The sequence below is a fragment of the Salmo salar genome, chromosome 09, assembly GCF_965601325.2.
Source record: "Salmo salar chromosome 09, fSalSal1, whole genome shotgun sequence".
Taxonomy (NCBI): domain Eukaryota; kingdom Metazoa; phylum Chordata; class Actinopteri; order Salmoniformes; family Salmonidae; genus Salmo; species Salmo salar.
This window is the reverse complement of record NC_138299.1, coordinates 130575019-130601462: the sequence shown is the minus strand read 5'-3', so window position 1 is coordinate 130601462 and position 26444 is coordinate 130575019. Positions and strand designations below refer to the sequence as shown.

The 26444-nt window shown below is 43.0% G+C and overlaps 1 protein-coding gene across 1 annotated transcript; it reads left to right on the top strand.

Annotated features, from left to right (window-relative positions):
* Nucleotides 1-1796: 1796 nt before the first annotated feature.
* LOC106612776 (olfactory receptor 11A1-like) lies at nucleotides 1797-3012 on the top strand. The gene has a single exon (XM_082955583.1). It carries the CDS (start codon nucleotides 1797-1799, stop codon nucleotides 2727-2729), a length of 933 nt encoding a protein of 310 aa, XP_082811709.1. The 3' UTR covers nucleotides 2730-3012.
* Nucleotides 3013-26444: the final 23432 nt, after the last annotated feature.

The window sequence follows — 26444 nt, the reverse complement described above, 5'->3', positions numbered from 1 at the left end:
TAATCATCACATGTGCGATTACTGCACTACAGAAAACCTTCTAACCAAACAATAGTGGGCAACTACAAAGGGCAGTTATACAAAAAAATCGAAGTTTCTTAGATTTTTCACATCACATGATGTGGCTTAAGCATTGTTGTGAACACAAATCAAATGTTGCTGTTTTCCTATTTAAAAAGTTTGGAAGAAACTGGGGGAAATCCGAAACCTGGAAAAACTAAACTGAGAAAATTGAATTTGGGGGGGGGGGGGGGGAACGAAGTAGACATGAAATTAAATCAGTTTTAAAAGGACTCACCAATGTTTTTTTTCTGTGCTTGACTGCACTTTAGAGTGTTATCCTGCAGCACAGCATCTTGTGGAAAGTTGAGGTCAGGTCCAATATTGACTATGTATCCAAGAGGGAAAGATGTTGGGCCGTCCTAGAAATGTTTTAGAGAAATTTAATATATCAAATTTAGCAGACTTTTATCCAAAGTGACTTAGTAATGTGTGAAGAGATTTTTAGGTATGGGTGGCCCCGGGAATCAATCCCACTATCCTGGCGTTACATGATGCATGACAGGTTTATAAATGCTTTGTGAAACTTCAATTTAAAAGCGTTGCTTATGCTACACTTTATAAAGCACAAGTTTGACATCAGTGATTGTCACACAGTTATGCCAAATTTATGAACCCTTTATAAAGCATAACATACGGTTATAGATTATTTGTAACACTTATGTATTGTTTATGAAGGCTTTATGAAGCCTTTATAAGCTGCATGTCATTTAAAGCGGGACCGATATTCCTACCTCAAGAAATGTGTCATTTTACAGACAGTGTAGCACATTTCTTCTATTTTTCTGCCTCTTCAGTCCAGGGTCCACTGCATGGTGTTGTTGTGAATGTCACTCCACTCTGTGAGGCACATCGATCTGCAGGTTGAACATGATTCGATTGTAGACTCCTAAAATAGTGCAGTTTGATAAGGCAATTTTACAGCTAACTAGCTACGTCACATACTGATATTGTCTTTGGTATTATTGTGCGTAGCCATGTTTGCTAGCTAGCCAGCCAGCCCATAGAGAGAGCATTGCAAAGTGGATTTTGTAGTCAACTTGAGCTGCAACAGATTTCTACAGCAATTTTCATATGTTGCTACCATCCTTATTAAAAAGCCAAAATGAAACATTGCTTCACAAAAAAATATTGTTGTCACATATTAGTGTTATTTAAATTATAAGATTGAGCGTTTTGGGTGGATTTTTCATTTAAAAAGGCATTTGAACACCCTGGAGGGCATGTGATGAACATGGTATCTGTTTTCCTCTATATGGTTTCCTTGACTCTGAAAATGTCTAATTATCCCCAGGTATCCCCAGGTATTGGTAATCCTTTGCATATCACACCATGGCAGGCTTTTTTTTAATATCTCACAAGTATAAGAATCAAGTGAGGAGCTGAGTTTAAGGACATCATGGATTAGAAAAGAGCAGTCTTCATTTTGGATTTAGAAGACATGTAATCAGTGTATTATTTTGCATTTGAATGTAAAGTTACATGAGTGCAGGATACAAAGTAAAATATTGTTTATGTTATGTTTATGTTATCAGGAGAATGAAAAGCTGTCTATATTGGTGAGTATACTGTAAATGTGGTGAAATCTATTACTGAATCAACAAGTCAAGGAATTATACATTTAGGTTGTCTGTTCTTTGTGATTTCATCAATTTAACTTATATGTAAGCTACAGTAGGAAGATTTGCTCCTCTTCTTCAAACATTGACAGCACATCTTTAACAACTATCAGGACCATGGAAAACTCTACTCACTTTAAGGTCTTTAGGCTTGCTGCATACGGTGATATCGGACAATTGAAGTATTTGTACTTTGCTCTAGTAACTGTATTATATTTTGTCATCATTCTTGCCAATGCTTTGCTTATTGGACTTATCTGCATTGAAAGAAGCCTTCATGAACCCATGTATCTGTTTCTATGTGCTTTGTTTGTTAATCAGTTGTATGGGAGCACTGGTTTGTTTCCTGCTCTCATGTTTTACTTACTCTCTGACACACATGATATTTCCCTTCTTTATTGTTATCTCCAGATTTATGTGTTGTACACATGTGCTCTAACAGAATTTAGTAATTTAGCAGTTATGTCTTATGACAGGTACATTTCTATTTGTTATCCCCTACGATATAATAATATTATGACACCTAAAATAATTTGTGGCTTAATTCTGTTGTCCTGGTTGTCTTCTTTTTTCTTCATCGCCATCATTATCTCCCTGAGTTTGCGACTGCAATTTTGTGGTAACATTCTAGACAGACTGTATTGTGATAACTACTCAGTAGTCAAGCTTGCCTGTTCAAATACTATGCTGAATAATATATGGGGTCTTATTGTCACTGTGGTTTATGTTTCTTGTACTATATTTCCTACCATATACTCATATGTCAGAATTCTACAAATATGTTTAAAGTCTTCAAAAGAGACAAAACAGAAAGCATTTAACACTTGCACACCACATATAGCCTCTATGCTGAACTTCTTCTTTGGCTGGTTATTTGTGATTCTACAAGGCAGATATGAAACTGAAGATCTTCCACCTATACTTCGCACTATTTTATTTGTTTATTTTCTGATATGTCCACCAATTTTCAATCCTTTCATGTATGGCATTAGGATGGTTAAAATCAGGCATGCTTGTAACAAGGTACTAGGCCTTAACCCTGGAACATAACCTGATAGTTCCTTTGTGACATTTTGAAATGTTTTTCTTACTTATAGTTGCTAAAATTGACTTTAAAAATCGCATCAAGTTTATCATGTATTGTAACTGAGAATGTTTTGTGTCATATTAACTAGTTAACTGCATAACTACAGAGCATCAAGGGGAGCTGCCCTCCCTACCTTCAGACGATGCTCAAACAGATGCTGAGTGGGATCTTTGGGAAGACCCTACACCCAAAACCATTCTGCCAGATCTGGACTCTTGGCACACCTAACTTCAGGACAGCTGTATACCTGCCCATCTCCATAAAACGTTTGTCTTCTTGAATTTTTTTTATATTTTTTTGCAGTTTTCAGGTTAATTTCCTGCAGTTCTACACATTTTGCCATGAGGCAGAAATAAAGGGAATCTCTCACGAAGGTTGTATATTGCAGGCTTTTTCTGCAATGTATATGTAATGAGTGCTTACTTATTCTGGCAGTGACGGCTTATGACATTTTTATTTTATTCCCATAACCATTTTCTCTCACTTAGCAATTGTTAAACTCTCCTGTGTTGAAAGTGCACTGAGCAACCTGCATGGTATATGTATCATAGCAAGTCTGGTGGTTTCACCTTTTGTGTTAGTTGTGCTCTCATGTCAAAATATTACTTGTTTGCTTGAAAGCCTCAAAGGAGTCACGAAAGTAGGCTTTTAATACGTGTGCTCCCCACTTGATCACTTTCATCAACTTCTCTACAGCCATCCTTTTTTCTGTTTACAGTAACCAGAAATATCTGTACAGTTTATTCTGTTCCATAGCCACGGGGGGGGGGGGATACTATGCCCGAGGCTACATCGGTCCGCTAATGCAGGACTAGTAAAGGCCCAGTGTGCTACTTATGAGAAAAAGTTCTCCAAAAATATTAATATTTGTTATTAATTCAGATTTTTCAGGGGGTGCTGCACCCCTACTTCCTGTGGCTATGTTCTGTTCCCACCACTGTTGCAGCTTATCATATATGGATTAGGATCAAGAATATCAGAAATCTGAACCTAAACTGGTACCAATTATGACTTTATATGGTACAGCAGTAGGGCCAGGGATACTGGTTTGAATCCCAGGACTGCCAGGAATATCTGTCAAGATGTGAGCTGCCAGAACTGAATGCTAATACTGTACATTTGTTTTTATCATCAACATAATCATTTGTATTGCATTTTATTTCTGTAAATTCTTATTTATTTCCGTTAAATGTATGGTACTGTAAAGCACTGTAGTAAAGTCAAATCGGGGATGCTGCTGTGTCTCTGACCCTATGTTCTTCTAGAATGTCAGTGGATATGTACTGTGTGTGTTTCAGAAGGATGAGGGAAAGAGCAAAATTATGTAAGATTCCAATAAATTCTGTTTCCACAAATGGGCAGTAAAGTATTCCTCTAGTAGTGAAAGATCTATAGACTTAGATCAACATCACGTCAGTGTATCTATCCCATTATGGCATCTGTGTCACGTCCTGACCCTAGTAAGATGTCATTTTCTATAGTGGAGTAGGGCAGGGTGTGTTTTGGGCTGATCTATGTTTTCTATTTCTATGTTGGGATTGTTTGGGGTTGATCTCTAATTGGAGGCAGCTGATCCTCATTGCCTCTGATTAGAGATCATATTTAAGTAGGGGTTTTTCCTCTCTGCGGCACGGTTTGTTGTTAAGTTATTCATGTATTACATTCAGTTTCACGTCTAATAAATATGTGGAACTACATACACGCTGCATTTTGGTCTGATCCTTCAAACTGCCGTGACAATCTGCAAGAGCACCATTGAGGCAATCTCGATTTTGAAGTAGTCCATTTTCTTCTACGAGTTTTCAAACAAACTGGAAGGGTGCATAATGCCACCTGGACAGGGTTTTTTAAACAGATAAATAGCCAAGGTTGGCTATTTATTGCCACCTGCAGTTACAGAAAGTTTGCTCATAAGTATAATTCATTGGCTGATCCTCCAGTTACTTCAAAATGGTGAAAGTCCTCAATGCCGCAGCCCATGCTAAAACTGGCTTTTGGGCACTACAGTCCTCTATCTCTATGGTTCCATAATTTTGAGACTGGTCACTGAGCTAAAGATGGATCAGCCTGTCTGGCATTTGCCCTAACTTCCTGGCCCCTCTGTTTCTGCTTAATTCTTAAATATACGTTTACACTGTCATTTAAGCACAGGTGTTGTTTAATAACACTATCCAATGATAATGTCCCTGAGAGGACAACCTTGTGAGTTGTGTTCGTTTTAACATAGAGAACGCCTACAGCATAACATTCTAAGTCAGTGGTTCCCACGCAAGGTGTCGGCAGTTCCTCTTGTCATGTTAGTCATTGCATACCTTAGAGAGCTATTTACAACTTGTCAGAAATGTACAGGTCAGCTAATTTATTTTTTGTCCATAGATATTGTTGTAATTGTTTAGTCACTCAAATATCACATGAATACACATAAGACATGGCAAAATGTATAGAATTGCAAGAACATTTGCTTTAAAACTGCAACATTTTATTTTGTACCCGATGACAAAATGTGTAGAATTGCAGGAAATAAGCGTTAAACTGTCATAATCTTCTCCTTCATCTGAAGATATCTCGAAGTCAGAGTCAGACCAAAATGCAAGCGGGCTGTGGATACTCATCTTTTAATGTAAAGAATACACGAAAAAAACAATAAACACAAACGACTTCAGACAGGCCAACAGGCTATACATACAAAAAAGACTAGCAGTGTTAGCACAACCACCCACAAACCCAAGTGACAAACACTCCTAATTATATGACTCCCAATCAGGAACAACAATAACCAGCTGTCCCGGGAGCCACACAGACCCACATAGAAACACAACACCCAGAACACACATACACAGACATACTCTGCCACGTCCTGACCAAAAACTACACAACACCCTCTGCTGGTCAGGACATGACATAAACTTGCAAAATTCTCTCCGCCAACTAGAGAGATGTGAACAGTTTGTCATAAACATTGCTTGTCCCCATAGAAATAGATCAATGTTAAAATTAGTGCTTCAAAAATTGGGGGAAATTAACTTAAAATCAGTAGTAGGCCTAAGATAACAATTCACCAAATGTCTTCTTCAGTCCAATATAAGAAAAGGATATATACTGTATAGAGTAGACCAATGAACAGCTATTTTCACTTAAACGTCCAATGCAGCCATTTTTCTCTCAATATCAAAACATTTATGGGTAACAACTTAAGTACCTTACTGTGGTTATTTTTGACCACTTTAATTGAAACCAAACAAAAATTGCTTCTTAGCAAGGACACAATTTCTCAAGCAAGAATATTTTTTGGGACTGTCTGGGAGTGGTCTGATTGGGGAGGGGAAAACTGAAAACTAGCTGTTATTGGCAGAGAGGTTTGGAACTCTTTTTTTATTGGTCTAGTAACTACAGTATACTGAACAAAAACATGAACGCAACATGAAAAGTGTTGGTCCCACGTTTCATGAGCTGAAATAGAAGATTCCATAAATTGTCCATACGAACAAAAAGCTTATTTCTCTCAAATTTGGGTCAGAAGTTTGTTTACGGTTAGTGAGAGTTTCTCCTTTGCCAAGATAATCCATACACCTGACAGGTGTGGCATGTCAAGAAGCTGATTAAACAGCATGATCACTGCACAGGTGCACCTTGTGCTGGACATAATAAAAGGCCACCAAAATGTGCAGTTTTGTCACACAACACAATTCCACAGATGTCTCAAGTTGAGGGAACGTGCAATAGGCATCCTGACTGCAGGAATGTCCACCAAAGCTGTTGCCAGAGAATTATATGTTCATTTCTCTACCATAAGCCACCTCCATTTTAGAGAATTTGGCAGTACTTTAAACAGGCCTCACAACCGCAGACCATTTGTACGGCATTGTGTGGGTGAGTGGTTTGCTGATGTCAACGTTGTTAACAGTGCCCCAGGGTGCAGGTGTGGTTATGGTATTGCCAGGCATAAGCTACGGACAATGAACACAATTGCATTATATCAATTTGAATGCACAGAGATACTTTGTCGTGCCTCTCACCTGCTGCTATTACATGTTTCAGCATGGCCCCATGTTGCAAGGATCTGTACACAATTCCTGGAAGCTGAAAATGTCCCAGTTCTTCCATGGCCTGCATACTCACCAGACATGTCACCCATTGAGCATGTTTGGGATGCTCTGGAATGATGTGTACGACAGCGTGTTCCAGTTCCCGACAATATCCAGCAACTTCGCACAACTTCAATTTTCTGGAAGCTTGCTTCAGAGCTCGGGTATTTTCTGTATACCAGGGAGCTAATTTCTTATGACAAATGTTTTTAGTTTTTAGGGGTGCAACTGCATCTTGGGTATTGCGCAAGGTTAAATTGAGTTCCTCAGTTAGGTGGTTAACTGATTTTTGTCCTCTGACGTCCTTGGGTAGGCAGAGGGAGTCTGGAAGGGCATCAAGGAATCTTTGGGTTGTCTGAGAATTTATAGCACGACTTTTGATGCTCCTTGGTTGGGGTCTGAGCAGATTATTTGTTGCGATTGCAAACGTAATAAAATGGTTGTCCGATAGTCCAGGATTATGAGGAAAAACATTAAGATCCACAACATTTATTCCACGGGACAAAACTAGGTCCAGAGTATGACTGTGGCAGTGAGTAGGTCCAGAGACATGTTGGACAAAACCCACTGAGTCGATGATGGTTCCGAGAGCCTTTTGGAGTGGGTCTGTGGACTTTTCCATGTGAATATTAAAGTCATAAAAAATTTGAATATTATCTGCTATGACTACAATGTCCGATAGGAATTCAGGGAATTCAGTGAGGAATGCTGTATATGGCCCAGGAGGCCTGTAAACAGTAGCTATTAAAAGTGATTGAGTTGGCTACATAGATTTCATGAGTAGAAGCTCAAAAGACGAAAACGTTGTTTTTTTTTGTAAATTGAAATTTGCTATCGTAAATGTTAGCAACACCTCCGCCTTTGCGGGATGCGCGGGGATATGGTCACTAGTGTAACCAGGAGGTGAGGCCTCATTAAACACAGCAAATTCGTCAGGCTTAAGCCATGTTTCAGTCAGGCCAATCACATCAAGATTATGATCAGTTAATTGACTATAACTGCCTTTGAAGTGAGGGATCTAACATTAAGTAGCCCTATTTTGAGATGTGAGGTATCACGATCTCTTTCAATAATGGCAGGAATGGAGGAGGTCTTCATTCTAGTGAGATTGCTAAGGCGAACACCGCCATGTTTTGTTTTGTCCAACCTAGGTCGAGGCACAGACACGGTCTCAATGGGGATAGCTGAGCTGACTACACTGACTGTGATAGTGGCAGATTCCACTAAGCTGGCAGGCTGGCTAACAGCCTGCTGCCTGGCCTGCACCCCATTTCATTGTGGAGCTAAGGGAGTTAGAGCCCTGTCTATGTTCGTAGATAAGATGAGAGCACCCCTCCAGCTAGGATGGAGTCCGTCACTCCTCAACAGGCCAGGCTTGGTCCCGTTTGTGGGCGAGTCCCAGAAAGAGGGCCAATTATCTACAAATTCTATCTTTTGGGAGGGGCAGAAAACAGTTTTCAACCAGCGATTGAGTTGTGAGACTGCTGTAGAGCTCATCACTCCTCCTAACTTGGAGGGGGCCAGAGACAATTACTCGATGCCGACACATCTTTCTAGCTGATTTACACGATGAAGAAATGTTGCGCTTGGTGACCTCTGACTGTTTCATCCTAACATTGTTGGTGCCGACGTGGATAACAATATCCCTATACTCTCTACACTCGCCAGTTTTAGCTTTAGCCAGCACCATCTTCAGATTGGCCTTAACGTCGGTAGCCCTGCCCCCTGGTAAACAGTGTATGATCGCTGGATGATTCGTTTTAAGTCTAATACTACGGGTAATGGAGTCGCCAATGACTAGGGTTTTCAATTTGTCAGAGCTAATGGTGGGAGCCTTCGACGTCTCAGACCCCGTAACGGGAGGAGTAGAGACCAGAGAAGGCTCGGCCTCAGACTCCGACTCGCTGCTTAATGTGGAGAACCGGTTGAAAGTTTGTCGGCTGAATGAGCGACACCGGTCGAGCATTCCTACAGCATTTCCCTCCAGAAGCCATGAGAAAGTTGTCTAGCTGCGGGGACTGTGAGATGGGATTTATACTAACGTTACTATCTATACTTACTGGTGGCACAGACGTTGTTTCATCCTTTCCTACACTGAAATTACCCTTGCCTAATGATTGTGTCTGAAGCTGGGCTTGCAGCATAGCCATCCTCACCGTAAGGCGATAATTCTCCTGTATATTATGAGTACAACGACTGCAACATGTTAATGTTACTACTTAGCTTCGGCTGTTGGAAGTCCTGATGAACCATGTCCAGATAAAACGTCCGGAGTGAAAAAGTTGAATGAAAAAAGTTGAGTGAGGGAAAAACTAAAAATAAACGGTAATTAAAAAGTAAAAAACGAAAATTTCTCAGGTAGCAAAGTAAGGTTGGCAACAACAAAACGCACAGCAGCATGTAAACAAGTCTGCAAGTTGTGACCGGAAATGACAGGCTCTCAGGTGTCTCAGCAATCACTGCCTCATTGCCTGCATCCGTAATGGGTCTGCGACTAAACGACCACCACTCATCACTATCAAACGCTCCCTAAAACACTTCTGCGAGCAGGCCTTTCTAAATCGACCTGGCCGGGGTATCCTGGAATGACATTGACCGCATCCCGTCAGTAGATGATGCCTGGCTATTCTTTAAAACTGCCTTCCTCACCATCTTAAATAAGCATGCCCCACTTAAAAAAAAATTGAACTAGGAATAGATATAGCCCTTGGTTCACTCCAGACCTGTCTGCCCTTGACCAGCACAAAAACATCCTGTGTTGTTCTGCATTAGCATCGAACAGCCCCCGTGATATGCAACTTTTCAGGGAAGTTAGGAACAAATATACACAGGCAGTTAGAAAAGCTAAGGCTACCTTTTTCAAAAAGAAATTTGCATCCTGTAGTACGAACTCAAAAAGTTCTGGGACACTAAAGTCCATGGAAAATAAGAGCACCTCCTCCCAGCAGTCCACTGCTCTGAGGCTAGGAAACACTGTTACCACCGATAAATCCACTATAATTGAGAATTTCAATAAACGTTTCTCTACGGCTGGCTATGCTTTCCACCTGGCTATCCCTACGCCGGTCAACTTCTCGGCACCCTCCACAGCAACACGCCAAAGCCACCACCATTTCTCCTTCACCCAAATCCAGATAGCTGATGTTCTGAAAGAGCTGCAAAATCTGGACCCCTATTAATCAGCCGGGCTAGACAATCTGGACCCTCTTTCTAAAATTATCTGCCGAAATTGTTGCAACCCATATTACTAGCCTGTTCAACCTCTTTTGTATCGTCTGAGATTCCCAAAGATTGGAAAGCTGCCGCGGTCATCCCCCTCTTCAAAGGGGGTGACACTCTAGACCCAAACTGCTACAGACCTATATCTATCCTACCCTGTCTTTCTAAGGTCTTCGAAAGCCAAGTTAACAAACAGATTGTCGACGATTTCGAACCCGGCCGTACCTTCTCCGCTATGCAATCTGGTTTCAGAGCTGGTCATGGGTGCACCTCAGCCACGCTCAAGGTCCTAAACAACATCATAACCGCCATCGATAAGAGACATTACTGTGCAGCCGTATTCATCGACCTGGCCAAGGCTTTCGACTGTCAATCACCACATTCTTATTGGCAGACTCGACAGCCTTGGTTTCTCAAATGATTGCCTCGCCTGGTTTACCAACTACTGCTCTGATAGAAGTCAGTGTGTCAAATCGGAGGGCCTGTTGTCCGGACCTCTGGCAGTCTCTATGGGGGTGCCACATGGTTCAATTCTCGGGCCGACTCTCTTCTCTGTATACATCAATGATGTCGCTCTTGCTGCTGGTGATTCTCTGATCCACCTCTACGCAGATGACAAAATTCTGTACACTTCTGGCCCCTCTTTGGACACTGTGTTAACTAACCTCCAGACGAGCTTCAATGCCATACATCTCTCCTTCCGTGGCCTCCAACTGCTCTTAAACGCAAGTAAAACTAAATGCATGCTATTCAATTGAACACTGCCCGCACCTGCTCGCCCCGTCCAGCGTCACTACTCTGGACAGCTCTGACTTAGAATACGTGGACAACTACAAATACCTGGGTGTCTGGTTAGACTGTAAACTCTCCTACTAGACTCACATTAAGCATCTCCAATCCAAAATTAAATTGAGTATCGGCTTCCTATATCGCAACAAAGCATCCTTTACTCATGCTGCCTAACATACCCTCGTAAAACTGACCATCCTACCAATCCTCGACTTCGGGGATGTCATGTATAAAATAGCCTCCAACACTCTACTCAACAAACTGGATACAGTCCATCACAGTGCCATCCGTTTTGTCACCAAAGCCCCATACAATACCCACCATTGCGTCCTGTACGCTCTCGTTGGTTGGCCCTCGCTTCATACTCGTCACCAAACCCACTAGCTACTGACATTCTACAAGTCTCTGCTAAGTAAAGCCCCGCCTTATCTCAGCTCACTGGTCACCATGGCAGCACCCACTCGTAGCACGCGCTCCATTAGGTATATCTCACTGGTCACCTCCAAAGCCAATTCCTCCTTTGGGCGTCTTTCCTTCCAGTTCTCTGCTGCCAATGACTGGAACGAACTGCAAAAATCTCTGAAGCTGGAGACTCATTTTTCCCTCACTAGCTTTAAGCACCAGCTGTCAGAACAGCTCACAGATCACTACACATAGCCCATCTGTAAACAGCCCATCTATCTACCTACCTCATCCCATACTGTATTTATTTATCTATCTTATTCCTTTGCACCCCATTATCTCTACTTGCACATTCATCTTCTGCACATCTACCATTCCAGTGTTTAATTGCTATATTGTAATTACTTCACCACCATGGCCTATTTATTGCCTTATCTTACCTCATTTGCGCTCACTGTATATAGACTTTTTGTTTTCTTTTGTTCTACTGTATGTTTTGTTTATTCCATGTGTAACTCTGTTGTTGTGTGTCGAATTGCTATGCTTTATCTTGGCCAGGTCACAGTTGCAAATGAGAACTTGTTCTCAACTAGCCTACCTGGTTAAATAAAGGTGAAATAAAAATAAATAAAACAGTTCACCTTGTTGCCACGAGATGGCAAGGTTGTGACGACAAAGCCAGGGGTGTCCGAGGATGAGTGGCTGAGGGGATTAGAGTTCCATGAGTTGAATGGTTTCGTTGCGGGAGACTCCAATCTGGAGGGTGACGCTCTGTGTCAGGTGCGTGGTGACGCTCTGTGTCAGGTGCGTGGTGACGCTCTGTGTCAGGTGCGTGGTGACGCTCTGTGTCAGGTGCGTGGTGACGCTCTGTGTCAGGTGCGTGGTGACGCTCTGTGTCAGGTGCGTGGTGAAGCCCGTGCCCAATGGCTGCCCGTCCAGGGTGTTAATCCTTAAGGGAGGGGTGACAGGTGTTAGATCAATGTCAAGCACTTGTACAAGCTGGTGATCAATTAACTGCTGCTCCCAAATCTATCAAGCCTTCTATGTACTTGGTTACACCCTTCACAGTTATCATTACTGGGATGGAGAATTGCTTCTGGGAGATATTTAGAAATAAGGACACGCCTACCTGCATGGCAGCGGTGGGACCCTTCTCATCTCTCCGTGGGGTGTAAACAGGGCAATGGCTGAGTACATGATCTTTCCCTGCTCCGTATAGTCAGAGTCCTTCTTGGATCCGCTTTTGACGTTCGGTACATGGGAGAGGAGCATGGCCCAACTGCATGGGCTCTGGAAGACTCGGACGGGATGACAGAATCATGGAAAGAGAAGGTGTCTGATTCCTGGGAGGCAGAGTTCTTCGGGCGGTCGGCAATGAGGTGGTCGATGGAGATGGACATACGAATGTATTGATTTAAATCCTGAAGGTCATCTCTACAGGCCAGCTCCGCCTGAAGTTCCCTGTTGAGCCCTCTTCAGTAGACGGTAAGTAAAGCAGCCTCATTCCATCCACTCCCTGCGGCCATGGTGCAGAACTCGAGGGCATACTCGGCAGCTAAATTGCACCCTAGTTGAAGTTCTATGAGGTGGTGTCACAGTTGTCTGAAGGAGGAGACCAAAGCGCAGCGTGTGTATCGTTACACATTTTATTTAAACTGTGAAACTATGCAAGACATACAAATAAACTACTAAACAAAATAACAAACCGTGACGAAGAGGTGAAACATACACTACCTCAAAATAATCTCCCACAAAACCTAGTGGGATAAACAACAACTTAAATATGATCCCCAATTAGAGACAACGATGACCAGCTGCCTCTAATTGGAGATCACCCCAAAAAAACTGAAACTAGAACCCCACAGAAATACAAAAACCAGACAAAACACCCAACATAGAAAAAAGAAACTAAAACCAACATAGAAATAAATGAACTAGACAAAACCCATCACGCCCTGACCTACTCTACCATAGAAAATAAAAGCTTTCTATGGTCAGGACGTGACAGGAGGTCTCCTATAGGATGACCGAGGGAGAGTGATCGAATACCTCTTTGAAGAGGGTGTGGAAATGGGTCTCGGATCCGAGTTCTGTGCTGTTGGCAGTCCATATGGCGGTGGCTCAATCCAGGGCTTTGTCTGTGAGTAGAGACACAAAATCCACCCCGCTCTTGTCAGTGGGGTTGTGCTCAATGTATTTTCTGCATTGCATCAGATATACAAGATATTTCCCATGCGAACCGTCATATTTTCCAGGATTGGGTATGAACGGAGGGCTATGATACCTGGTATCTGAGGAGTAGGGATAGGCTGGCGGAGAACATGGCAAATTTCCTCCATAAGTTCCACTTTCTGGGTTAGGCTCCGCTGTAGCTCAGCTGAATCCATTCCGTTTTTCGGTGAGGTGTTCCGTAATGAATACTCAGGGAGAAAAAGGTGTAGATGTTTATTAAGCCTTCGCAAAAGGCAGGAATCGTGGTCGCAGGCAATGGCCAAACACAGGTAGGCAATCAAAAACAAACAATACCTCACAACCATACAAACAGACAGACAGAACTGAACTAAATATGGAGCTGATGAGACCAGGTGAGAAACGAACACAGGTGAAATCAATGAACAAAAATTAAAGACAGGGCTACGTTCAAGAACACAAAGAAACAGGGCTACGTTCAAGAACACAAAGAAATAGAAAACAAGGTTGACTAAGAGAAGAAAAGCAGAACCTTACAACAAGGTCTGACGCCCTCAAAGCTTGAAGAAGGGGATTTGGAGACTGTAACCCACACCCCCAACAATAGGCCCCTGAAAGGGATGAAAATGCACATTCTATTTGCATTGCATAGTAATGTCAGGGATTTCTTCGTCGTCAGACGATATGGCGAAATCATCGTCGGAAAATGAGGACCAATATGCAGCAGAGTTGAGATAGTTCATTTTGAACATTTAATAAACTCAAAAATGAACATACAAAATAACAAAAAACGAACTCACGATTACTAGACAGTCCTGTTAGGCTCACACACGCTAAACAAGAAACAATCTCCCACAATTACACAGACAAACACACCCAACTAATATAGGACTTCCAATCAAAGGCAACACCACACAGCTGCCTTCAATTGGAAGTCCACCCCAATTAACCAAACATAGACATACAACCAACTAGATCAACATAGAAATACGTAAACAAGGAACAGTGCCCAAAAACCCCGGAATACATAAATCAAATGCCCTTTTTAGAAAAACCACCACCCCGAACCACATAAACCAAATACCCTCTGCCACGTCCTGACCAAACTACAATAACAATGAACCCTTATACTGGCCAGGACGTGACAAGTAATGTGTGATAATTAAGTGCATGATCCATATAAAGGTTAGTAGAATATGTAATATTGTATAGTGAACTTTAATAATTTGTATACGTATGCTTACTTTTCTGTAGTAACATTTTTAAAGAAAATAAAAGGTTTGAAAGATAATTGTATTTACCTTCAATGAATGACATATCTTGGTTGCTCTCCCTATGTTTCTCCCCCTTGTGTGTGTGTGTGTGTGTGTGTGTGTGTGTGTGTGTGTGTGTGTGTGTGTGTGTGTGTGTGTGTGTGTGTGTGAGGCCTGGTTGCATGAGTGGTGTCAGGTTACAAGATGTGGGGTTACAAGCAGATGAGATCCCTGAGCAATGTCTTTTATTCTAAGAAAATGTGTATTTTTTTCCAACAACAACAAATAATTATACATGTAAACATATATTATGTAGTAAAGTTTAGTATTGTGCAATAATAGTATTGTGCAATAATAATATGTATGATATATATATATACACTGCTCAAAAAAATAAAGGGAACACTTAAACAACACAATGTAACTCCAAGTCAATCACACTTCTGTGTAATCAAACTGTCCACTTAGGAAGCAACACTGATTGACAATAAATTTCACATGCTGTTGTGCAAATGGAATAGACAACAGGTGGAAATTATAGGCAATTAGCAAGACACCCCCAATAAAGGAGTGGTTCTGCAGGTGGGGACCACAGACCACTTCTCAGTTCCTATGCTTCCTGGCTGATGTTTTGGTCACTTTTGAATGCTGGCAGTGCTTTCACTCTAGTGGTAGCATGAGACGGAGTCTACAACCCACACAAGTGGCTCAGGTAGTGCAGCTCATCCAGGATGGCACATCAATGCGAGCTGTGGCAAGAAGGTTTGCAGTGTCTGTCAACGTAGTGTCCAGAGCATGGAGGCGCTACCAGGAGACAGGCCAGTACATCAAGAGATGTGGAGGAGGCTGTAGGAGGGCAGCAACCCAGCAGCAGGACCGCTACCCCCGCCTTTGTGCAAGGAGGAGCAGGAGGAGCACTGCCAGAGCCCTGCAAAATGACCTCCAGCAGGCCACAAATGTGCATGTGTCTGCTCAAACGGTCAGAAACACACTCCATGAGGGTGGTATGAGGGCCCGACGTCCACAGGTGGGGGTTGTGCTTACAGCCCAACACCGTGCAGGACGTTTGGCATTTGCCAGAGAACACCAAGATTGGCAAATTCGCCACTGGCGCCCTCTGCTCTTCACAGATGAAAGCAGGTTCACACTGAGCACGTGACAGACGTGACAGAGTCTGGAGACGCCGTGGAGAACGTTCTGCTGCCTGCAACATCCTCCAGCATGACCAGTTTGGCGGTGGGTCAGTCATGGTGTGGGGTGGCATTTCTTTGGGGGGCCGCACAGCCCTCCAAGTGCTCGCCAGAGGTAGCCTGACTGCCATTAGGTACTGAGATGAGATCCTCAGACCCCTTGTGAGACCATATGCTGGTGCGGTTGGCCCTGGGTTCCTCCAAATGCAAGACAATGCTAGACCTCATGTGGCTGGAGTGTGTCAGCAGTTCCTGCAAGAGGAAGGCATTGATGCTATGGACTGGCCCGCCCGTTCCCCAGACCTGAATCCAATTGAGCACATCTGGGACATCGTGTCTCGCTCCATCCACCAACGCCACGTTGTACCACAGACTGTCCAGGAGTTGGCAGATGCTTTAGTCCAGGTCTGGGAGGAGATCCCTCAGGAGACCATCCGCCACCTCATCAGGAGCATGCCCAGGCGATGTAGGGAGGTCATACAGGCACGTGGAGGTCACACACACTACTGAGCCTCATTTTGACTTGTTTTAAGGACATTACATCAAAGTTGGATCTGCCTGTAGTGTGGTTTTCCACTTTAATATTGAGTGTGACTCCAAATCCAGACCTCCATGAGTTGATAAATTGGATTTCCATTGATTATTTTTGTGTGATTTTGTTGTCAGCACATTCAACTATGTAAAGAAAAAAGTATTTAATAAGATTATTTCTTTCATTCAGATCTAGGATGTGTCATTTTAATCCGTTTCACATTTGCTAGCTACCTTTTAGATCGAAGCCCAAATAGAATGATTGAAGATGATAGAAGCCCATCTCCTACTGTAAATAACCTACACACTGTGTGTGTAGCCAGCCAGCCAGCCAGGTAGAAAAATGGCAGAAAAATAAAAGACGGACATCAGAGTATTTTTCAATACACCAAAACACATAGTAAGAACCCTAGCAGCCTAATATCTCAAAGACTAGTTGATAAAATGTTCATAAGAAAGAAATGAAATTCTAATGGAAATGTTTCACAATGATGTCATTAGGCAGAGCAGGCAACAGATGGCACACAGACAGCAGAGTTGGGGACAGATATGCAGGGACAGACTGGCAGACAAAGGGAGTCTTTGTTTGGCAACATTATGAAAGGTTCTCAATTTTTTTGACTTGTAAAATAGGAACATAATTGGAAAATGCCATGGATACCCCCACTCTCAACTTAAACTGGTGACTGAACTAAGATTTGTTAAAGGCAATGGTATTGCTGTAGTTTTGGGTACCGGTAGTTAGGAGTACGGCAAACACCTTATTTCTTTGGTTCCTCAATATACATTTACCATATTACAATGTAGGCTATGTGTTACAGCACTACTTTTGGTGTCCCCCTCAGGAATTGCTCTTGAGAAAATTTCATGTAATTGTCCCCTCCAAAGTTGATATCAGATTTTCGCCCCTGCACGTTCATCTGTACAAACAATAGTACGCAAGTATAAACACCATGGGACCACGCAGCCGTCATACCGCTCATTAAGGAGACACGTTCTGTCTCCTAGAGATGAACATACTTTGGTGCGAAAGGTGCAAATCAATCCCAGAACAACAGCAAAGAACCTTGTGAAGATGCTGGAGGAAACGGGTACAAACGTATCTATATCCACAGTAAAACGAGTCCTATATCGACATAACCTGAAAGGCCGCTCAGCAAGGAAGAAACCACTGCTCCAAAACCGCCATAAAAAAGCCAGACTACGGTTTGCAACAGCACATGGGGACAAAGATCGTACTTTTTGGAGAAATGTCCTCTGGTCTGATGAAACAAAAATAGAACTGTTTGGCCATAATGATCATCGTTATGTTTGGAGGAAAAAGGGGGAGGCTTGCAAGCCGAAGAACACCATCCCAACCGTGAAGCACGGGGGTGGCAGCATCATGTTGTTGGGGTGCTTTGCTGCAGGAGGGACTGGTGCACTTCACAAAATAAATGGCATCAAGAGGAAAGAAAATTACGTGGATATTTTGAAGCAACATCTCAATACAGCAGTCAGGAAGTTAAAGCTTGGTCGCAAATGGGTCTTCCAAATGGACAATGACCTTAAGCATACTTCAAAAGTTGTGGCAAAATGGCTTAAGGACAACAAAGTCAAGGTATTGGAGTGGCCATCACAAAACCCTGACCACAAGAATAACAGTTACATGTAGTGGAGTTACTTTTAGTCATTTCCATATTAATTCAACATTTGCCAATAATTTTTTTGGCAACATCCATATATATGTCATTTTCATTCATGTTATAATATATTAACATTAAGATTCATCAAATTAGTGGGCAGAACTGAAAAAGTGTGTGCGAGCAAGGAGGCCTACAAACCTGATTCAGTTACACCAGCTCTGTCAGGAGGAATGGGCCAAAATTCACCCAATTTATTGTGGGAAGCTTGTGGAAGGCTACCCAAAACGTTTGACCCAAGTTGAACAATTTAATGGCAATGCTACCAAATACTAATTGAGTGTATGTAATCTTCTGACCCACTGGGAATGTGATGAAAGAAATAAAAGCTGAAATTAATCGTTCTCTCTACTATTATTCTGACATTTCACATTCTTAAAATAAAGTTGAAGTCAGAAGTTTACATACGCCTTAGCCAAATACATTAAAACTTTTTCTTACCTGAAATGTTATAGTTTACATCGAGGCAGACATTTTATGTACACGGAAAGAAAGGTTGGCAAGTTGTTATCTCACCAGCTTCGACAATCCACTGCCAGCAGTACATTACCTTAAATCTGTGTTGCAGCTGATTCAACTTCTACCAATCCCAAAGAAATAAACATTACATTTAAGCAATTCTACTCTGCTCTTTACCCGTCAGAGGCTCTTCCTGACACATCTCGTATTCATGCATTTCTAGACAATCTGGACATCCCCTGTCTTAATTCAGATGAACAAACCCACATGGATGCCTCAATAAGCGATGATGAAGCTACTATGGTAATTCAGTCCATGCTGCGCGGTAAAGCTCCTGAGCCTGATGGCTTCCCTATTGAATTTTATAAAGCATTCTCCTCTACACTATCCCCTATCCTCAGCTCAATGTACAATGAAATCCTTTCAGGTCAGAAACTGCCACAGACACTTACCCAGGCGACTATTTCGCCTTCTTAGGGATAGGTGTCCCGCATCCGGTAAAATTGGAGGGCGTGCAATTCAAATAAATAATCGTAATATTAAACATTCATGAACATACAGGTATCTTATATCATTAAATTCTTGTTAATCTAACTGCGTTGTCGGATTTACAATAGGCTTCACAGCGAAAGCATACCATGCGATTGTCTGAGAAAGGCGCCCCAAATCAACATATTTTTCAACCAGCACAGGCTTCACAAAATCACAAATAGCGATTAAATAAATCACTTTTTTAATTGTCATCTGTTTGCAATCCCAAGGGTCCCAGCTACAACATGAATGGTCGTTTTGTTAGATAAAATGCTTCTTCATATCCCAAAAAGTTGCGCCATCGATTACAGTAATCCACTTGTTCAACATGCAGACAAAGGAATCCAAAAAGCTACCGCTAAACTTCGTCCAAACAAGTCAAACAACGTTTCTATTTAATCCTCAGGTACCCTAAAATGTAAATAAACTATAATATATCATACAGAAAGTAGTATGTTCAATAGGAAAGTAAAATTAGTAAGCGCGCACCTTCTTCCTCGCGCGCAGAAAGACTGATATTGTTCCGGTGGTCTCTTCACAAAAACTAAATTCTTGCAGTTTTTGAAGAAACAAGCCTGAAACCTTGAATAAAGACAGTTGCCATCTAGTGGAAGCCATATTAATTGCAATCTGGGAGCCAGAATTACATAGGAAAAATAGCTTTCCATTATAAGAGCCTTTTTAGAAACTTCAAAGTGTTTTCTATCCAATGCTACCAATTCATATGCATATCCTGGCTTCTGGGCCTGAGTAACAGGCAGTTTACTTTGGGCACGTCAGTCAGGCGGAAATTCAGGAATATAGACCCTAGCTCTAAGACAAGAATCCCCTAGACTGTGGCACTTACCGCCCTATAAGCCTTTTGTGCTGCGATTATAAAATTCTCATTAAGGTCCTCTCGCGCCTTTTAGAGACAGTGATGCCTAATATAATTAACTCTCACCAAACCGGATTTATCTCAGGTAGGCAATCTTTGAGAACCACGTTGGCGTAGCAGTCAGACGTCTTTGTCCTGTCGCGTCCCTTGTATATATATTTTTATCTATTTTTCTTCGCATATCTTTTTAAATATTTTCATAAACCTCAACTTCTAAATTCTCTCCTGCAACCCGCCTCACCCAATGTGGCGTGGATCTGTTTTTTTTTTCTAAAGTATTTCTATTTACTTCGGATCTGGAATCCCTCAACTGAAGCTAGCCAGCTAACTAGCTACCAGCTATCAGTCAGCAAACCACTGCTAGCGGTCATCAGCTAACCTTTAGCTTGGAAAGCTCTCGCCAGTTTGTACAACGTGACTCAAACCAGAGCATAACGGACCTATTTTTCTCTCCATATCCACGGATTCCTACCGCAAGCTCTCAACCTTTTCATCTGGATCTTTGCAACTAGCTAACCGCAATCCCGGGTGACTACTCCTGGCTAGCGTTTCCATCCTGGAGCAAGCACCAATTAGCCTGAAGCTAGCCCGGCTAGGGCTCCTGGGCTACCACCGAAGCACTCCTGGGCTACAATATCCAGACCCCTTCTACTGCCGGTACGGGGCACGGAACCCCGCCGATCCTCTACAACTGGAATACAGACATAATCTGCCCGAGGATTCCAGGAGGCCCCTCAAGCGACGTCCACTGAAGGCCCATTCTGCTAACCGCGGCCTGCTAGCTATCTAGAGCTACTTGGAACCCTACTAATCCATGACTGGTCTATCGATGTCACCGCACGAGGAGGCAAAAACAGACTTTGCTCCATCGCGACGTCCCCCAAAGGCCCTTCTGCTAACTTGATAGCCCCGGTCTGCTAGCTTGCTAGCCCCGGTCTGCTAACTTCTACTTGCTAGCCCCGGTCTGCTAACTGCTAGCTTGCTAGCCCCGGTCTGCTAACTGCTAGCTTGCTAGCCCCGGTCTGCTAACCGCTAGCTTGCTAGCCCCGGCCTGCTAACCGCTAGCTTGTTAGCCCCGGGCCTACTAACTGCTAGGTTGATAGCCCCGGCCTGCTAACTGTCTGAATCACCATGTCCCCAGCCAGCCCAACTACTCACTGGACCCATATGATCACTTGGCTATGCATGCCTCTCTTTAATATCAATAAGCCTCGTCCATTACTGTCCTGGTTAGTGATTACTGTCTTATTTCACTGTAGAGCCTCTAGCCCTGCTCAATATGCCTTAACCAACCATGTTGTTCCACCTCCTACATATGCGATGACATCACCTGGTTTAAACGTCTCTAGAGACTATCTCTCGCATCATTATTCAATGCCTAGGTTTACCTACAATGCACTCACATCATACCTTACCTTTGTCTGTACACTATGCCTTGAATCTATGCTATTGTGCCCAGAAACCTGCTCCTTTTACTCTCTGTTCTGAACGTGCTGGACGGCCAGTTCGTATAGCCTTTAGCCGTACCCTTATCCTACTTCTCCTCTATTCCTCTGGTGATGTAGAGGTTAATCCAGGTCCTGCAGTGCCTAGCTCCACTCCGACTCCCCAGGTGCTATCATTTGTTGACTTCTGTAACCGTAAAAAACTTTGTTTCATGCATGTTAACATTAGAAGCCTACTCCCTAAGTTTGTTTTACTCACTGCTTTAGCACACTCTGCCAACCCGGATGTCTTAGCCGTGTCTGAATCCTGGCTTAGGAAAACCACCAAAAACCCTGAAATCTCCATCGCTAACTATAACATTTTCCGCCAAGATAGAACTGCCAAAGGGGGCGGTGTTGCAATCTACTACAAAGATAGCCTGCAGAGTTCTGTCTTACTATCCAGGTCTGTACCCAAACAATTCGAACTTCTACTTCTAAAAATTCACCTTTCCAGAAACAAGTCTCTCACCGTTGCCGCTTGCTATAGACCACCCTCTGCCCCCAGCTGTGTCCTCAACACCATATGTGAATTGATTGCCCTCCATCTATCTTCTGAGCTCGTGCTACTAGGTGACCTAAACTGGGACATGCTTAACACCCCAGCCATCCTACAATCTAAGCTTGATGCCCTCAATCTCACACAAATTATCAATGAACCTATCAGATTTCTAATCAACCTGGCCGGGGTATCCTGGAATGACATCGACCTCATCCCGTCAGTAGAGGATGCCTGGTTATTCTTTAAAAGTGACGTCCTTACCATCCATTAAAAAAATATTGAACTAGGAATAGATATAGTCCTTGGTTCACTCCAGACCTGTCTGCCCTTGACCAGCACAAAAACATCCTGTGGTGTTCTGCATTAGCATCGAATAGCCCCCGTTATATGCAACTTTTCAGGGAAGTTAGGAACAAATATACACAGGCAGTTAGGAAAGCTAAGGCTAGCTTTTTCAAACCGAGATTTGCATCCTGTAGTACAAACTCAAAAAAGTTCTGGGACACTGTAAAGTCCATGGAGAATAAGAGCACCTCCTCCCAGCTGCCCACTGCTCTGAGGCTAGGAAACACTGTTACCACCGATAAATCCACTAAAATTGAGAATTTCAATAAGCATTTCTCTACGGCTGGCCATGCTTTCCACCTGGCTACCCCTACACCGGTCAACTGCACGGCACCCTCAACAGCAACCCGCCCAAGCCCCCATCATTTCTCCTTCACCCAAATCCAGATAGCTGATGTTCTGAAAGAGCTGCAAAATCTGGACCCCTACAAATCAACCGGACTAGACAATCTGGACCCTCTCTTTCTAAAATGATCTGCCGAAATTGTTGCAACCCCTACTAGCCTGTTCAACCTCTCTTTCGTATCATCTGAGATTCCCAAAGATTGGAAAGCTGCCGCGGTCATCCCCCTCTCCAAAGGGGGTGACACTCTAGACCCAAACTGCTACAGACCTATATCTATCCTACCCTGTCTTTCTAAGGTCTTCGAAAGCCGAGTTAACAAACAGATTACCGACATTTCGAATCCCGCCGTACCTTCTCCGCTATGCAATCTGGTTTCAGAGCTGGTCATGGGTGCACCTCAGCCACGCTCAAGGTCCTAAACGATATCATAACCGCCATCGATAAGAGACATTACTGTGCAGCCGTATTCATCGACCTGGCCAAGGCTTTCGACTCTGTCAATCACCACATTCTTATTGGCAGACTCGACAGCGTTGGTTTCTCAAATGATTGCCTCGCCTGGTTTACCAACTACTTCTCTGATAGAGTTCAGTGTGTCAAATTGGAGGACCTGTTGTCCGGACCTCTGGCAGTCTCTATGGGGGTGCCACAGGGTTCAATTCTCGGGCCGACTCTCTTCTCTGTATACATCAATGATGTCGCTCTTGCAGCTGGTGATTCTCTGATCCACCTCTACGCAGACGACACCATTCTGTATACTTCTAGCCCCTCTTTGGAAACTGCGTTAACTAACCTCCAGGCGGGCTTCAATGCCATACAACTCTCCTTCCGTGGCCTCCAACTGCTGTTAAATGCAAGTAAAACTAAATGCATGCTATTCAATCGAACACTGTCCGCACCTGCCCGCACGTCCAGCATCACTACTCTGGACGGCTCTGACTTACGTGGACAACTACAAATACCTAGGTGTCTGGTGTCGTGACGTTGTATTAGTTAATGTGACGACTGTTGCTCATCGAATGATTAACGGTTTATAATTGCGTGATTAAATGAATTAAGCAATGAATCAAGCAATTATTAACTCATTAACCTGGGGCACCATGGGAACATTATTTTGATTGAGTTTCTATTTCCCAAATTAACTCAAAGGATATCAGAATATCGATTTTACAACAGTCGCTAAATTAATCAACCTCTTGTCTCATGTCTGAACGTCGCATAATCCGGGAATCTGCACGAACCCGGGCTTCACCAATAAGTTTACCACACCAATCTTAGTTGATTATTTATTTACTAGCAAGCTAAAATGATGATAAAAATACACATACACAAAACACAGTCTAGCTATTGATTAGGACTTAGTATAATGGGCCAACACACTATGGCACGTGTTACCCAAAATGGGGATTTAAAAGAGAGAGAAACCAAGAAAGTACACGAGAGAAATATACATTTGGGTTCATTTGTCAGCCATGCTTATTTAAACCTAGCCTTGCCCCGAACTGCCGCTCTTATGGGTCAGAATATAATGATGTAATTACGTGTTGGAGGTCTCAGGTGGGAAGCTCCGCGTGGGTCGTTTAGGCTTCTCAATGACTCACTTCTCCGGCGCAACTCTCTGGTTGTCCTCACGATGTCAGTGTCCTTCTTGGCTTAGTGGTCTGATCCCTCGCCCTTGATCTGTAAGGGGTCTTCTGAGGACAGACAGCTCTGTAGCTCAGAGCTCACAGCTTCGGACTCGAACGGTGTAGATACCACGATTCAATGGAGTGTGGAGGCTGGGTGGTTCGGCTTGAATTCACCCGCTTAGACACAGCTACTCGTCCGTAGCTCGTGTAGGAAAAGATTTCTTTGTCTTCAACCTTGTGTTTCGTTTTGGGGTTCGTTGACTTTGTTAGACCTTCGCTGCAGCTTGGGGTCAATTAGTCGTTATGTTAATTCTTCACTCTCCTGTCTTATACCCTCGGGTCAGAAGTGGGCGTAACCGCCTTTAGGGCAATTCTCTGGGCGGACCAAGTTAAGGGGCAAGGCCTAGATTTGACTAAAATCCTATTTTAGACACTACCTTCACATCTCATCTTTACCAAAACATTCTCTTTTATTTGGATATTTTCCACACAACGTACAATGTATAAACATCAGGCATATACTGGGAAAACTCTTAAAGGTACAATGTTTTCATAATAACGTCATCTCTTAACCTTTAATAACAATACAAAAGTTACATACATTTTCATATTCCACCTCTCATCATGACCACCATTGTGGCTGACGGAAACCATTGTTCCAAAGTCCCTTTATTGCATGTTTAATGTTCTGAGGCCAGTTCTCCATTGTGAGGACAAAGGAATTTCTCTGTGGCCTAAGGTTTATTATGGGCGTGAGGGGTCATAAAACCCCCACATCTTCAGACCCCTAGATCTCTCCTCCTCTGTTGCGGGTTTGGGAGATAATCTGTAGGGTGGTGGTCTCCTGTACCCTGACCTGATCAGGACAGTCATGACACTGGTTAGACTGTAAAATCTCCTTCCAGACTCACATTAAGCATCTCCAATCCAAAATTAAATCTAGAATTGTCTTCCAATATCGCAACAAAGCATCCTTCACTCATGCTGCCAAACATACCCTCGTAAACTGACCATCCTACTGATCCTCGACTTCGGCGATGCCATCTATAAAATAGCCTCCAACACTCTACTCAGCAAATTGGATGCAGTCTATCACAGTGCCATCCGTTTTGTCACCAAAGCCCCATACACTACCAACCACTGCGACATGTACGCTCTCGTTGGTTGGCCCTCGCTTCATACTCATCACCAAACCCACTGGCTACAGGTTATCTACAAGTCTCTGCTAGGTAAAACCCCGCCTTATCTCAGCTCACTGGTCACTATAGCAGCACCCACTCGTAGCATGCGCTCCAGCAGGTATATCTCACTGGTCACCCCCAAAACCAATTCCTCCTTTGGTCATCTTTCCTTCCAGTTCTCTGCTGCCAATGACTGGAAGGAACTGCAAAAATTACTGAAGCTGGAGACTCATATCTCATTCACCAGCTTTAAGCACCAGCTGTCAGAGCAGCTCACAGATCACTGCACCTGTACATAGCCCTTCTGAAAACAGCCCATCTATGTACCTCATCCCCATACTGTTATTTATTTATTTATCTTGCTCCTTTGCACCTCAGTATGTCTACTTGCACATTCATCTTCTGCACATCTACCATTCCAGTGTTTAATTTCTATATTGTAATATCTTTGCCACCATGGCCTATTTATTGCCTTTTCTTACCTCATTTGCACTCACTGTATATATACTTTTTGTTTTCTTTTGTTCTACTGTATTATTGACTGTATGTTTTCTTTATTCCATGTGTAACTCTATGTTGTTGTATGTGTCGAATTGCTTAGCTTTATCATGGCCAGGTCGCAGTTGCTAATGAGAACTTGTTCTCAACTAGCCTACCTGGTTAAATAAAGGTGAAATAAAAAAAATTAAAAAACCTTTCTATAATATGTGCCGGCTATTTAATGTTCTTGAGTGGGAATATCTATTTACGGTACTAGAGAGATTTGGGTTTGGTCCGTCATTCCATTCCTGGATTAAGATTTTGTACTCGTCCCCAGTGGCTTCTGTTTGCACCAACAATGTTACCTCTATCTACTTCCCTCTCCACAGGGGGGCCAGGCAGGGATGCTGTTTATCCCCTTTCCTATTTGAAATTGGCTATTGAGCCTCTTTCTATCGCCCTGTGGGCAGAGGAGAGGATTAAGGGAATATTAAGGGGCGACAA

What these genes read in the sequence shown, in the direction of transcription:
- LOC106612776 (XM_082955583.1), top strand. Translation starts at nt 1,797, where the DNA reads ATGGAAAACTCTACTCACTTTAAGGTCTTTAGGCTTGCTGCATACGGT.